At 49.2% G+C, this 13,865-nt stretch overlaps 1 protein-coding gene across 1 annotated transcript in view; it reads left to right on the plus strand.

Moving 5' to 3' along the window:
• SCRIB (scribble planar cell polarity protein) overlaps nt 1-13,865 on the plus strand; it is a 746,390-nt gene that overhangs the window by 252,318 nt on the left and 480,207 nt on the right. The window contains exons 18-20 of the mRNA XM_053715486.1: nt 8,123-8,212; nt 9,269-9,346; nt 9,423-9,755. Of these exons, the coding sequence (XP_053571461.1) occupies nt 8,123-8,212; nt 9,269-9,346; nt 9,423-9,755 (501 nt within the window). The remainder of the gene's footprint in view (nt 1-8,122; nt 8,213-9,268; nt 9,347-9,422; nt 9,756-13,865) is intronic.

The following is a 13,865-nucleotide window of genomic DNA, read 5'->3' on the forward strand; positions in this document are numbered from 1 at the left end:
CATCCCCAATTTATTACTAGGTATAATAATAATCATCATCTAATTAAGAATATTTTACAGAAGTATTGGTTTATTTTGAAAAATGATCCAGTTTTGAAACAGATATTGGAAGACACTCCTATCTGTACTTTTAGAAGAGCTCAGACCCTTAAAAATAGGTTGGCACCGAGTAAGATCTTAATGAAAAAACGCACAAATAGGGTGGTAAACAAAGTTAATACTAATTCTTTTTTAACAACTAAGATAGGTTTTTTTAAATGTGGGAAAAATAACTGTGGGTTGTGTAGCTATACGATGGGGCAGGTTACTGAATTTAAGTCATTTGTTACCAATGAAATTTCTAGTGTTTCTTCACATTTCACGTGTGATTCAACATTTGTGGTATATTTGCTACAATGCAAATGTGGGGTTCAGTATGTAGGGAGAACCTCAAGACCCATCAAAAAAAGATGGGGGGAACACATGAGAAATGTGAAGAAAGAATTGATGAATCATAGTGTTCCTCGTCACAAGGGACAATGCCATCTGGGAGAAAGTGATATATATAGTATTCTTCCTATAGAACATGTTGCTCCCAAATGGGGTAGAAATAGGTTTATTCACTTGCGACAAAGAGAGACTTATTGGATATGGAAATTAAAAACTTTGAAGCCCCATGGTCTAAATGAAAACATCGACATGGCAGCTTTCAATTAAGTGAACATGATTTACTCCTCTTTGTCTCTTTTGGGATTTATCATTATGTTTATATTTATGTATTTATGTAACTATATACACCTATCTGTCTTATTGGGCATTGGTGTCTATGTGATTTTATCTGAGACTTTATGTGTATTATTTATGGGTTTTTAACGTCAGAGTAGTAATCCATTTTTTTATGTAATTTTATATGTGTAATATATATTTTTGTCTAGACTCTAGAATATTAACTCATTTGTGTATTAAGTCATGACTGATCAGATGATCCCTGAGCCGGCATGGTAAAAGCATATATTTTTGTTTTTTTCAGTGGCAATACACTAACACTACATTTTTTACATTATATAGTTATATAGGTGATCCACCTCCACTATGGGGTGTTACCTTTATATTTTTTAGCATAGATGTATTCTACATAGAGTTTTTAACATTAGGCCAGGAATACTCCTCAGGGCTATATGTAAGAACAGTTATTATTTTATATATTTTTGTATTGTCGTAAAGAAGATTATCAAGATATTATATTATTTTATTATTTTATATATTTTTTTATATATATTTATTTACTCCCCATTGATTGTATATACAATATACAATATAGTTTAAGAATTAGAAGGATGTTACATTTTATTTTTTATTTTAATTACTTTAATAATAAAAGATACATTTAGACCTCTGTCGGGATCACATGAGGGAATCTTAAGTCTGTGGTCTCTCCCTATGTGATCATTTTAGCGTAGTTATATTAGTGAGCATCATGCCGGCGTATGTTAGCCATTGGATACTTGCCATGCTATATGGTTACGTCATTTGAGTGATAGGTAGCACTCGTGGTGGAGGCTGGTATCACACACCCCCAAGTTATGACCTATCCGAAAGTGTGCCGGCTCGGTTTTTCATCTCATTGGTTCATGGCTTCAATGGGCATGCGCAATGGAATTTTTGGAACGCCGATATATGTTACAAATAGTGTGATGACTGTTAGTTTTTTACACCTGATGAAACGGTTGTTGTGACCGGGAAACGCGTAGTGTATTAGGTTTAAATAAACTTTTTGGTTATATTTTTACCTATTTGTCATCACGCTTATTTTAATATTGCTTTTACTAGTCGATCCGACTTTTGACCTAGTCGATCGGACTTTTGACCTATTTTTTAGCCTTCTATATAGCTGGATTTTCTTTCCCAAGTGGGAATCCACTATTGTTTGGCTCATCTTTTATCCCAATACGTGTGGGGCAATCTGAAGTTAACCCTTTGGCTGTTCGACCGGAAGGAAAAGCTCGCTGGACAGCTTTAAATAGTTCAGCCTGCACCTGTGGCACTTCTCAAGTGCTTTATATCCAGTAAGTGATCCTGTATTGTGTGTGGGGGTCCCTTTACCTACGATTTCACACTATTGTGGCGCCTCCTTTTGTCTCCCTTTCATCTGTGATGCATTTATAGCTGGTTCCATTTGTGTGCGTGATGCATTCCTAGCTGGTGCTGTTTGTGTGTGTGATGCATTCCTAGCTGGTGCCATTTGTGTGTCTGATGCATTCCTAGCTGGTGCCATTTGTGTCTGATGCATTCCTAGCTGGTGCCGTTTGTGTGCGTGATGCATTTATAGCTGGTTCCATTTGTGTGCGTGATGCATTCCTAGCTGGTGCTGTTTGTGTGTCTGATGCATTCCTAGCTGGTGCCGTTTGTGTGCGTGATGCATTCCTAGCTGGTGCCATTTGTGTGCTTGATGCATTCCTAGCTGGTGCCATTTGTGTGCTTGATGCATTCCTAGCTGGTGCCATTTGTGTATCTGATGCATTCCTAGCTGGTGCCATTTGTGTGTCTGATGCATTCCTAGCTGGTGCCATTTGTGTGTCTGATGCATTCGTAGCTGATGCTGTTTGTGTGTGTGATGCATTCGTAGCTGGTGCCGTTTGTGTGTGTGTGATGCATTCGTAGCTGGTGCCATTTGCGTGTGTGTGTGTGATGCATTCATTGCTGGTGCCATTTGTGTGTGTGATGCATTCATTGCTGGTGCCATTTGTGTGTGTGATGCATTCATTGCTGGTGCGATTTGTGTGTGTGATGCATTCGTAGCTGATGCCGTTTGTGTGTGTGATGCATTCGTAGCTGGTGCCATTTGTGTGTGATGCATTCGTAGCTGGTGCCGTTTGTGTGTGGGATGCATGTGCCGTTTGTGTGTGTGTGATGCATTCGTAGCTGGTGCCGTTTGTGTGTGATGCATTCCTAGCTTGTGCCGTTTATTTTGTGTGATGCATTCGTAGCTGGTGCCGTTTGTGTGTGTGTGTGATGCATTCATAGCTGGTTCCATTTGTGTGCGTGATGCATTCCTAGCTGGTGCCATTTGTGTGTGTGTGATGCATTCCTAGCTGGTGCCGTTTGTGTGTGATGCATTCCTAGCTGGTGCCGTTTGTGTGCGTGATACATTCAGAGCTGGTTCCATTTGTGTGCGTGATGCATTCCTAGCTCGTGCCATTTGTGTGCGTGATGCATTCCTAGCTCGTGCCATTTTGGTGTCTGATGCATTCCTAGCTGGTGCCGTTTGTGTGTGTGATCCATTCCTAGCTGGTGCATTTTGTGTGTGTGTGATGCATTCCTAGCTGGTGCATTTTGTGTGTGTTTGATGCATTCCTAGCTGGTGCAGTTTGTGTGTGTGTGATGCATTCCTAGCTGGTGCAGTTTGTGTGTGTGTGATGCATTCCTAGCTGGTGCCGTGTGTGTCTGATGCATCCGTAGCTGGTGCCGTTTGTGTGTTGATGCATCCGTTGCTGGTGCCGTTTGTGTGTTGATGCATCCGTAGCTGGTGCCGTTTGTGTGTGTGATGCAGCTGTAGCTGGTGCCGTTTGTGTGTCTGATGCATCTGTAGCTGGTGCCGTTTGTGTGTGTGATGCAGCTGTAGCTGGTGCCGTTTCTGTGTGTGATGCAGCTGTAGCTGGTGCCATTTCTGTGTGTGATGCATCCGTAGCTGGTGCTGTTTTGTGTGTGTGATGCAGCTGTAGCTGGTGCCGTTTCTGTGTGTGATGCAGCTGTAGCTGGTGCCGTTTCTGTGTGTGATGCAGCTGTAGCTGGTGCCGTTTCTGTGTGTGATGCAGCTGTAGCTGGTGCCGTTTCTGTGTGTGATGCAGCTGTAGCTGGTGCCGTTTCTGTGTCTGATGCATCCGTAGCTGGTGCCGTTTGTGTGTCTGATGCATCCGTAGCTGGTGCCGTTTGTGTGTCTGATGCATCCGTAGCTGGTGCCGTTTGTGTGTGTGATGCAGCTGTAGCTGGTGCCGTTTGTGTGTGTGATGCAGCTGTAGCTGGTGCCGTTTCTGTGTGTGATGCAGCTGTAGCTGGTGCCATTTCTGTGTGTGATGCATCCGTAGCTGGTGCCGTTTGTGTGTGTGTGATGCAGCTGTAGCTGGTGCTGTTTTGTGTGTGTGATGCAGCTGTAGCTGGTGCCGTTTCTGTGTGTGATGCAGCTGTAGCTGGTGCTGTTTCTGTGTGTGATGCATCTGTAGCTGGTGCCGTTTCTGTGTGTGATGCAGCTGTAGCTGGTGCTGTTTGTGTGTGTGTTTGATGCAGCTGTAGCTGGTGCTGTTTGTGTGTGTGTGATGCAGCTGTAGCTGGTGCTGTTTGTGTGTGTGATGCAGCTGTAGCTCGTACCGTTTCTGTGTGTGATGCAGCTGTAGCTCGTGCCGTTTCTGTGTGTGATGCAGCTGTAGCTCGTACCGTTTCTGTGTGTGATGCAGCTGTAGCTCGTGTCGTTTCTGTGTGTGATGCAGCTGTAGCTGGTGCCGTTTCTGTGTGTGATGCAGCTGGTGCTGTTTGTGTGTGATGCAGCTGTAGCTGGTGCCATTTCTGTGTGTGATGCAGCTGTTGCTGGTGCCATTTCTGTGCGTGATGCATTCCTAGCTCGTGCCATTTTGGTGTCTGATGCATTCCTAGCTGGTGCCGTTTGTGTGTGTGATCCATTCCTAGCTGGTGCATTTTGTGTGTGTGTGATGCATTCCTAGCTGGTGCATTTTGTGTGTGTTTGATGCATTCCTAGCTGGTGCAGTTTGTGTGTGTGTGATGCATTCCTAGCTGGTGCAGTTTGTGTGTGTGTGATGCATTCCTAGCTGGTGCCGTGTGTGTGTGTGTGATGCATTCCTAGCTGGTGCCGTGTGTGTCTGATGCATCCGTAGCTGGTGCCGTTTGTGTGTTGATGCATCCGTAGCTGGTGCCGTTTGTGTGTTGATGCATCCGTAGCTGGTGCCGTTTGTGTGTGTGATGCAGCTGTAGCTGGTGCCGTTTGTGTGTCTGATGCATCTGTAGCTGGTGCCGTTTCTGTGTGTGATGCAGCTGTAGCTGGTGCCGTTTCTGTGTGTGATGCAGCTGTAGCTGGTGCCATTTCTGTGTGTGATGCATCCGTAGCTGGTGCCGTTTGTGTGTGTGTGATGCAGCTGTAGCTGGTGCTGTTTTGTGTGTGTGATGCAGCTGTAGCTGGTGCCGTTTCTGTGTGTGATGCAGCTGTAGCTGGTGCCGTTTCTGTGTGTGATGCATCTGTAGCTGGTGCCGTTTCTGTGTGTGATGCAGCTGTAGCTGGTGCCGTTTCTGTGTGTGATGCAGCTGTAGCTGGTGCCGTTTCTGTGTGTGATGCATCTGTAGCTGGTGCCGTTTCTGTGTGTGATGCAGCTGTAGCTGGTGCCGTTTCTGTGTGTGATGCAGCTGTAGCAGGTGCCGTTTCTGTGTGTGATGCAGCTGTAGCTGGTGCCGTTTCTGTGTGTGATGCAGCTGTAGCTGGTGCCGTTTCTGTGTCTGATGCATCCGTAGCTGGTGCCGTTTGTGTGTCTGATGCATCCGTAGCTGGTGCCGTTTGTGTGTGTGATGCATCCGTAGCTGGTGCCGTTTGTGTGTGTGATGCAGCTGTAGCTGGTGCCGTTTCTGTGTGTGATGCAGCTGTAGCTGGTGCCATTTCTGTGTGTGATGCATCCGTAGCTGGTGCCGTTTCTGTGTGTGATGCAGCTGTAGCTGGTGCTGTTTTGTGTGTGTGATGCAGCTGTAGCTGGTGCTGTTTTGTGTGTGTGATGCAGCTGTAGCTGGTGCCGTTTCTGTGTGTGATGCAGCTGTAGCTGGTGCTGTTTCTGTGTGTGATGCATCTGTAGCTGGTGCCGTTTCTGTGTGTGATGCAGCTGTAGCTGGTGCTGTTTGTGTGTGTGTTTGATGCAGCTGTAGCTGGTGCTGTTTGTGTGTGTGTGATGCAGCTGTAGCTGGTGCTGTTTGTGTGTGTGATGCAGCTGTAGCTCGTACCGTTTCTGTGTGTGATGCAGCTGTAGCTCGTGCCGTTTCTGTGTGTGATGCAGCTGTAGCTCGTACCGTTTCTGTGTGTGATGCAGCTGTAGCTCGTGCCGTTTCTGTGTGTGATGCAGCTGTAGCTCGTGCCGTTTCTGTGTGTGATGCAGCTGTAGCTGGTGCCGTTTCTGTGTGTGATGCAGCTGGTGCTGTTTGTGTGTGATGCAGCTGTAGCTGGTGCCATTTCTGTGTGTGATGCAGCTGTTGCTGGTGCCATTTGTGTGTGTGATGCATCCGTAGCTGGTGCCGTTTCTGTGTGTGATGCAGCTGTAGCTGGTGCCGTTTCTGTGTGTGATGCAGCTGTAGCTGGTGCCGTTTCTGTGTGTGATGCAGCTGTAGCTGGTGCCGTTTTTTGTGTGTGTGATGCAGCTGTAGCTGGTGCTGTGTTGTGTGTGTGATGCAGCTGTAGCTGGTGCCGTTTCTGTGTGTGATGCAGCTGTAGCTGGTGCTGTTTGTGTGTGTGTGATGCAGTAATATCTGTTGCAGCGTGTGTGTGCGGCGCAGTAATATCTGTTGCAGCGTGTGTGCGGCGCAGTAATATCTGTTGCAGCGTGTGTGTGCGGCGCAGTAATATCTGTTGCAGCGTGTGTACGGCGCAGTAATATCTGTTGCAGCGTGTGTGCGGCGCAGTAATATCTGTTGCAGCGTGTGTGCGGCGCAGTAATATCTGTTGCAGCATGTGTGCGGCGCAGTAATAGTTGTTGCAGCGTGTCTGTGCGGCGCAGTAATATCTGTTGCAGCGTGTGTGTGCGGCGCAGTAATAGTTGTTGCAGCGTGTGTGTGCGGCGCAGTAATGGTTGTTGCAGCGTGTGTGTGCGGCGCAGTAATATCTGTTGCAGCGTGTGTGTGCGGCGCAGTAATATCTGTTGCAGCGTGTGTGTGCGGCGTAGTAATATCTGTTGCAGCGTGTGTGTGCGGCGCAGTAATATCGTTTGCAGCGTGTGTGCGGCGCAGTAATATCGTTTGTAGCGTGTGTGCGGCGCAGTAATAGTTGTTGCAGCGTGTGTGTGCGGCGCAGTAATATCGTTTGTAGCGTGTGTGCGGCGCAGTAATAGTTGTTGCAGCGTGTGTGTGCGGCGCAGTAATATCTGTTGCAGCGTGTGTGTGCGGCACAGTAATATCTGTTGCAGCGTGTGTGTGCGGCGCAGTAATATCTGTTGCAGCGTGTGTGTGCGGCGCAGTAATATCTGTTGCAGCGTGTGTGTGTGGCGCAGTAATATCTGTTGCAGCGTGTGTGTGCGGCGCAGTAATATCTGTTGCAGCGTGTGTGCGGAGCAGTAATATCTGTTGCAGCGTGTGTGTGCGGCGCAGTAATAGTTGTTGCAGCGTGTGTGTGCGGCGCAGTAATATCTGTTGCAGCGTGTGTGTGCGGCGCAGTAATATCGTTTGCAGCGTGTGTGCGGCGCAGTAATATCGTTTGCAGCGTGTGTGCGGAGCAGTAATATCTGTTGCAGCGTGTGTGCGGAGCAGTAATAGTTGTTGCAGCGTGTGTGTGCGGCGCAGTAATATCTGTTGCAGTGTGTGTGCGGCGCAGTAATAGTTGTTGCAGCGTGTGTGTGCGGCGCAGTAATATCTGTTGCAGCGTGTGTGCGGCGCAGTAATATCTGTTGCAGCGTGTGTGCGGCACAGTAATATCTGTTGCAGCGTGTGTGTGCGGCGCAGTAATATCTGTTGCAGCGTGTGTGTGCGGCGCAGTAATATCTGTTGCAGCGTGTGTGCGGAGCAGTAATAGTTGTTGCAGCGTGTGTGTGCGGCGCAGTAATAGTTGTTGCAGCGTGTGTGTGCGGCGCAGTAATAGTTGTTGCAGCGTGTGTGTGCGGCGCAGTAATATCTGTTGCAGCGTGTGTGTGCGGCGCAGTAATATCTGTTGCAGCGTGTGTGTGCGGCGCAGTAATATCTGTTGCAGCGTGTGTGTGCGGCGCAGTAATATCTGTTGCAGCGTGTGTGTGCGGCGCAGTAATAGTTGTTGCAGCGTGTGTACATGTTGGTGACACATTAAGGGATTTTTCTTTTCAGTCTGATCCCTAGTATCTTTGAATCCTTCCTTGTTTTTTACTGAGTCTCTCTACTTTACCCCCTCTGTCTAACCCGTACTTCCTTCTGATTCCAGCTGACTCTTACTATCCTGCGGCAGACTGGTGGTCTTGGAATCAGCATTGCAGGGGGCAAAGGATCCACCCCTTACAAGGGAGATGATGAGGTAATGTGTGTGTGATGAGACTGAGTGTGGTGGTTTTATTTACTAATCTGCCTTAAATGACATTATGAAGGTGACCTGGGACGATGCTATTAGCATTGCTGTCTGCATCCAGGGCTGTCAGTTTGTGTAACCAAGCTTGTAAACCACTTGGGTTGCCCATACCAGAGAATGTTGCTATAGAGTGCCTTATGGTGATTAGAGGAGGAGCAACTCATAAGTTTGTACTTATTATGCTCCTGGTATGTGACTGACCAGTTTGGTGAGGATATAGTGTGTACTATATAGTACTACCCATGTGGTCTTCTCATGCTTCTGTTATGTGACTGCCTAGTTTTAGTGGGGTCATAGTGTGTACCATTGTGGTCTTACCATGGTCCTGTTATGTGAGTGACCATTTTGGTGAGGATATAGTGTGTGCCCTTGTGGTCTTACCATGGTCCTGTTATGTGACTGACCAGTTTAATCATAGTGTGTACCCCTATGGTTTTACCATGGTCCTGTTATGTGACTGACCATTTTGGTGAGGATATAGTGTGTTCCCTTGTGGTCTTATCATGCTCCTGGTATGTGACTGACCAGTTTAATCATAGTGTGTACCCCTATGGTCTTACCATGGTCCTGTTATGTGACTGACCAGTTTAATCATAGTGTGTACCCCTATGGTCTTACCATGGTCCTGTTATGTGACTGACCATTTTGGTGAGGATATAGTGTGTACCCCTATGGTTTTACCATGGACCTGTTATGTGACTGACCATTTTGGTGAGGATATAGTGTGTACCCCTATGGTTTTACCATGGTCCTGTTATGTGACTGACCATTTTGGTGAGGATATAGTGTGTGCCCTTGTGGACTCACAATGCTCTTCCTTTGTGACTAACTAGTTAGGTGTGGACATAGGGGGACATCAAGGGTACACATTATGCTCCTGTTATGTGACTGACCAGTTAGGTGGGGACATAACCATGCATCTCCTGCAGGGCATTAAAATTCTGAAGCAAGTGCCCTATAAGTCTAGGTGTCTTGTCCCCTCACTTCACTCTTCAATACTTGTAGGGTATCTTTATATCTCGTGTGGCTGAAGAAGGTCCAGCTGCTCGTGCAGGAGTGCGGGTCGGAGACAAGCTTCTAGAGGTGAGTGTTTCTGTATATACTTAGTGAGTTACCCAGTAGTGATGCTGATGAGCAGGATTTTATGTTCTATCTGTAGGTGAATGGTGTTGACTTGCACAATGCTGAACATCACACGGCAGTGGAAGCTCTGCGCAGCTCTGGTAGCTCAGTCTCCATGATTGTACTGCGAGAGAGGATGGTGGAGCCTGAAAACCCCATCACGGTCACTCCCTTGCGCCCGGAGGATGATTATAATCCCCGAGACAGACGCAGCGCTATCCACTTACCAGAAGAAGAGGAGGAGGAGGAGGAAGGCTCCCTTCGTAGACCGTGCCAAAGGATCTCTACCTGCCTCATGAGAAATGACAAGGGGCTTGGGTTTAGCATTGCTGGAGGTGTAGGGAGCACACCATACCATACTGGGAACACTGTGAGTATATATAGTGTGTATAATCAGTATGTGCAGCTTTTATTTACTAGCGAAAACCTAAGGCTGCACTGGGCTCTGTTGATGACCTATTTATACCTAATTATACCTATTTATATCACCAATGACTTTACAAGTTTTCTAATAATTGGCAACACTTATAATCACACCACTAGTAGAGAACACCACCATTGTGGCTCTGTTTTGAAATGTATTCCTAGAATAAACTTCTTATGCAAATTACTTTTGCTCCTACATCTTGAGGTCACAACCCAGTGTTTCCTTGATCAGTAATGTTGCTGTGCGTCGCCGGCTCTCAGGCCTCTGGTGATGTGTGACGCTGGCGATCAGGAAGGGGGCCTCTTTTGATGTGTTTCCTTGATCTTAAGGCTGCTCTGTGACGCTGGTGCTCAGGCCTCTGGTGAGCTGTTTGATGGATCAGTAAGGCTGCTCTGTGACGCTGGCGCTCAGGCCTCTGGTGATGTGTTTCCTTGATCAGTAAGGCTGCTGTGTGACGCCGGCGCTCAGGGAGGGGCCTCTGATGAGGTGTTTGATGAATCAGTAAGGTTGCTGTGTGATGCTGGCGCTCAGGGAGAGGCCTCTGAGGTTTTTGATGGATCATTAAGGCTGCTGTGTGATGCTGGCGCTCAGGGAGGGGCCCCTGTTGAGGTGTTTTATGGGTCAGTAAGGCTGCTGTGTGACGCTGGCGCTAAGGCCTCTGGTGAGGTGTTTGATGGATCAGTAAGGCTTATGTGTGACACGGGCGCTCAGGCCTCTGGTGAGGTGTTTTATGGATCAGTAAGGCTTATGTGTGACACGGGCGCTCAGGACTCTGGTGAGGTGTTTTATGGATCAGTAAGGCTTATGTGTGACACGGGGGCTCAGGCCTCTGGTGAGGTGTTTGATGGATCAGTAAGGCTGCTGTGTGACGCTGGCGCTCAGGGAGGGGCCTCTGTTGAGGTGTTTTATGGGTCAGTAAGGCTGCTGTGTGACGCCGGCGCTAAGGCCTCTGGTGAGGTGTTTGATGGATCAGTAAGGCTGCTGTGTGACATGGGTGCTCAGGCCTCAGGTGAGGTGTTTGATGGATCAGTAAGGCTGCTGTGTGACACTGGCGCTCAGGCCTCTGGTGAGGTGTTTGATGGATCAGTAAGGCTGCTGTGTGACGCTGGCGCTCAGGCCTCTGGTGAGGTGTTTGATGGATCAGTAAGGCTGCTGCGTGATGCTGGCGCTCAGGGAGGGGCCTCTGTTGAAGTGTTTTATGGGTCAGTAAGGCTGCTGTGTGACACTGGCGCTCAGGATTCTGGTGAGGTGTTTTATGGATCAGTAAGGCTGCTGTGTGACACTGGCGCTCAGGCTTCTGGTGAGGTGTTTTATGGATCAGTAAGGCTGCTGTGTGACACGGGCGCTCAGGACTCTGGTGAGGTGTTTTATGGATCAGTAAGGCTTATATGTGACACTGGCGCTCAGGACTCTGGTGAGGTGTTTGATGGATCAGTAAGGCTTATGTGTGACACGGGCGCTCAGGCCTCTGGTGAGGTGTTTGATGGATCAGTAAGGCTGCTGTGTGACGCTGGCGCTCAGGGAGGGGCCTCTGTTGAGGTGTTTTATGGGTCAGTAAGGCTGCTGTGTGACGCCGGCGCTAAGGCCTCAGGTGAGGTGTTTGATGGATCAGTAAGGCTGCTGTGTGACGCCGGTGCTCAGGCCTCTGGTGAGGTGTTTGATGGATCAGTAAGGCTGCTGTGTGACGCCGGTACTCAGGCCTCTGGTGAGGTGTTTAATGGACCAGTAAGACTGCTGCGTGATGCTGGCGCTCAGGCCTCTGGTGAGGTGTTTGATGGATCAGTAAGGCTGCTGTGTGACGTCAGCGCTAAGGCCTCTGGTGAGGTGTTTGATGGATCACTAAGGCTGGTGTGTGACACTGGCACTCAGGTCTCTGAGGTGTTTGATGGATCAGTAAGACTGCTGTGTGACACTGGCGCTCAGGCCTCTGGTGAGATTTTTGATGGATCAGTAAGGTTGCTGTGTGACACGGGCGCTCAGGCCTCTGGTGAGGTGTTTGATGGATCAGTAAGGCTGCTGTGTGACACTGGCGCTAAGGCCTCTGGTGAGGCGTTTGATGGATCACTAAGGCTGGTGTGTGACACTGGCACTCAGGCCTCTGGTGAGGTGTTTGATGGATCAGTAAGGCTGCTGTGTGACACTGGCGCTCAGGCCTCTGGTGTGGTGTTTGATGGATCAGTAAGGCTGCTGTGTGACACTGGCGCTCAGGCCTCTGGTGTGGTGTTTGATGGATCAGTAAGGCTGCTGTGGGACATGGGCGCTCAGGCCTCTGGTGAGGTGTTTGATGGATCAGTAAGGCTGCTGTGTGACGCTGGCGCTCAGGCCTCTGGTGAGGTGTTTGATGGATCAGTAAGGCTGCTGTGGGACATGGGCGCTCAGGCCTCTGGTGAGGTGTTTGATGGATCAGTAAGGCTGCTGTGTGACGCCGGTGCTCAGGCCTCTGGTGAGGTGTTTGATGGATCAGTAAGGCTGCTGTGTGACATGGGTGCTCAGGCCTCAGGTGAGGTGTTTGATGGATCAGTAAGGCTGCTGTGTGACATGGGCGCTCAGGCCTCTGGTGAGGTGTTTGATGGATCAGTAAGGCTGCTGTGTGACGCTGGCGCTCAGGCCTCTGGTGAGGTGTTTGATGGATCAGTAAGGCTGCTGTGTGACACTGGCGCTCAGGCCTCTGGTGTGGTGTTTGATGGATCAGTAAGGCTGCTGTGGGACATGGGCGCTCAGGCCTCTGGTGAGGTGTTTGATGGATCAGTAAGGCTGCTGTGTGACGCTGGCGCTCAGGCCTCTGGTGAGGTGTTTGATGGATCAGTAAGGCTGCTGTGGGACATGGGCGCTCAGGCCTCTGGTGAGGTGTTTGATGGATCAGTAAGGCTGCTGTGTGACGCCGGTGCTCAGGCCTCTGGTGAGGTGTTTGATGGATCAGTAAGGCTGCTGTGTGACATGGGTGCTCAGGCCTCAGGTGAGGTGTTTGATGGATCAGTAAGGCTGCTGTGTGACATGGGCGCTCAGGCCTCTGGTGAGGTGTTTGATGGATCAGTAAGGCTGCTGTGTGACGCTGGCGCTCAGGCCTCTGGTGAGGTGTTTGATGGATCAGTAAGGCTGCTGTGTGACACGGGCGATCAGGCCTCTGGTGAGGTGTTTGATGGATCAGTAAGGCTGCTGTGTGACACGGGCGATCAGGCCTCTGGTGAGGTGTTTGATGGATCATTAAGGCTGCTGTGTGACACGGGTGCTCAGGCCTCTGGTGAGATGTTTGATGGATCAGTAAGGCCCCTGTGTGACATGGACGCTCAGGCCTCTGGTGAGGTGTTTGATGGATCAGTAAGGCCGCTGTGTGACATGGACGCTCAGGCCTCTGGTGAGGTGTTTGATGGATCAGTAAGGCTGCTGTGTGACATGGGCGCTCAGGCCTCTGGTGAGGTGTTTGATGGATCAGTAAGGCTGCTGTGTGACGCCGGTGCTCAGGCCTCTGGTGAGGTGTTTGATGGATCAGTAAGGCTGCTGTGTGACACTGGCGCTCAGGCCTCTGGTGTGGTGTTTGATGGATCAGTAAGGCTGCTGTGTGACACGGGCGCTCAGGCCTCTGGTGAGGTGTTTGATGGATCAGTAAGGCTGCTGTGTGACACTGGCGCTCAGGCCTCTTGTGAGGTGTTTGATGGATCAGTAAGGCTGCTGTGTGACACGGGCGCTCAGGCCTCTGGTGAGGTGTTTGATGGATCAGTAAGGCTGCTGTGTGACATGGGTGCTCAGGCCTCAGGTGAGGTGTTTGATGGATCATTAAGGCTGCTGTGTGACATGGACGCTCAGGCCTCTGGTGAGGTGTTTGATGGATCAGTAAGGCTTATGTGTTACACGATCGCTCAGGCCTCTGGTGAGGTGTTTGATGGATCAGTAAGGCTGCTGTGTGACATGGACGCTCAGGCCTCTGGTGAGGTGTTTGATGGATCATTAAGGCTGCTGTGTTACACGATCGCTCAGGCCTCTGGTGAGGTGTTTGGTGGATCAGTAAGGCTGCTGTGTGACGCCGGCGCTCAGGCCTCTGGTGAGGTGTTTTAT

The sequence above is a fragment of the Bombina bombina genome, chromosome 5 (genome assembly GCF_027579735.1).
Source record: "Bombina bombina isolate aBomBom1 chromosome 5, aBomBom1.pri, whole genome shotgun sequence".
Classification (NCBI taxonomy): domain Eukaryota; kingdom Metazoa; phylum Chordata; class Amphibia; order Anura; family Bombinatoridae; genus Bombina; species Bombina bombina.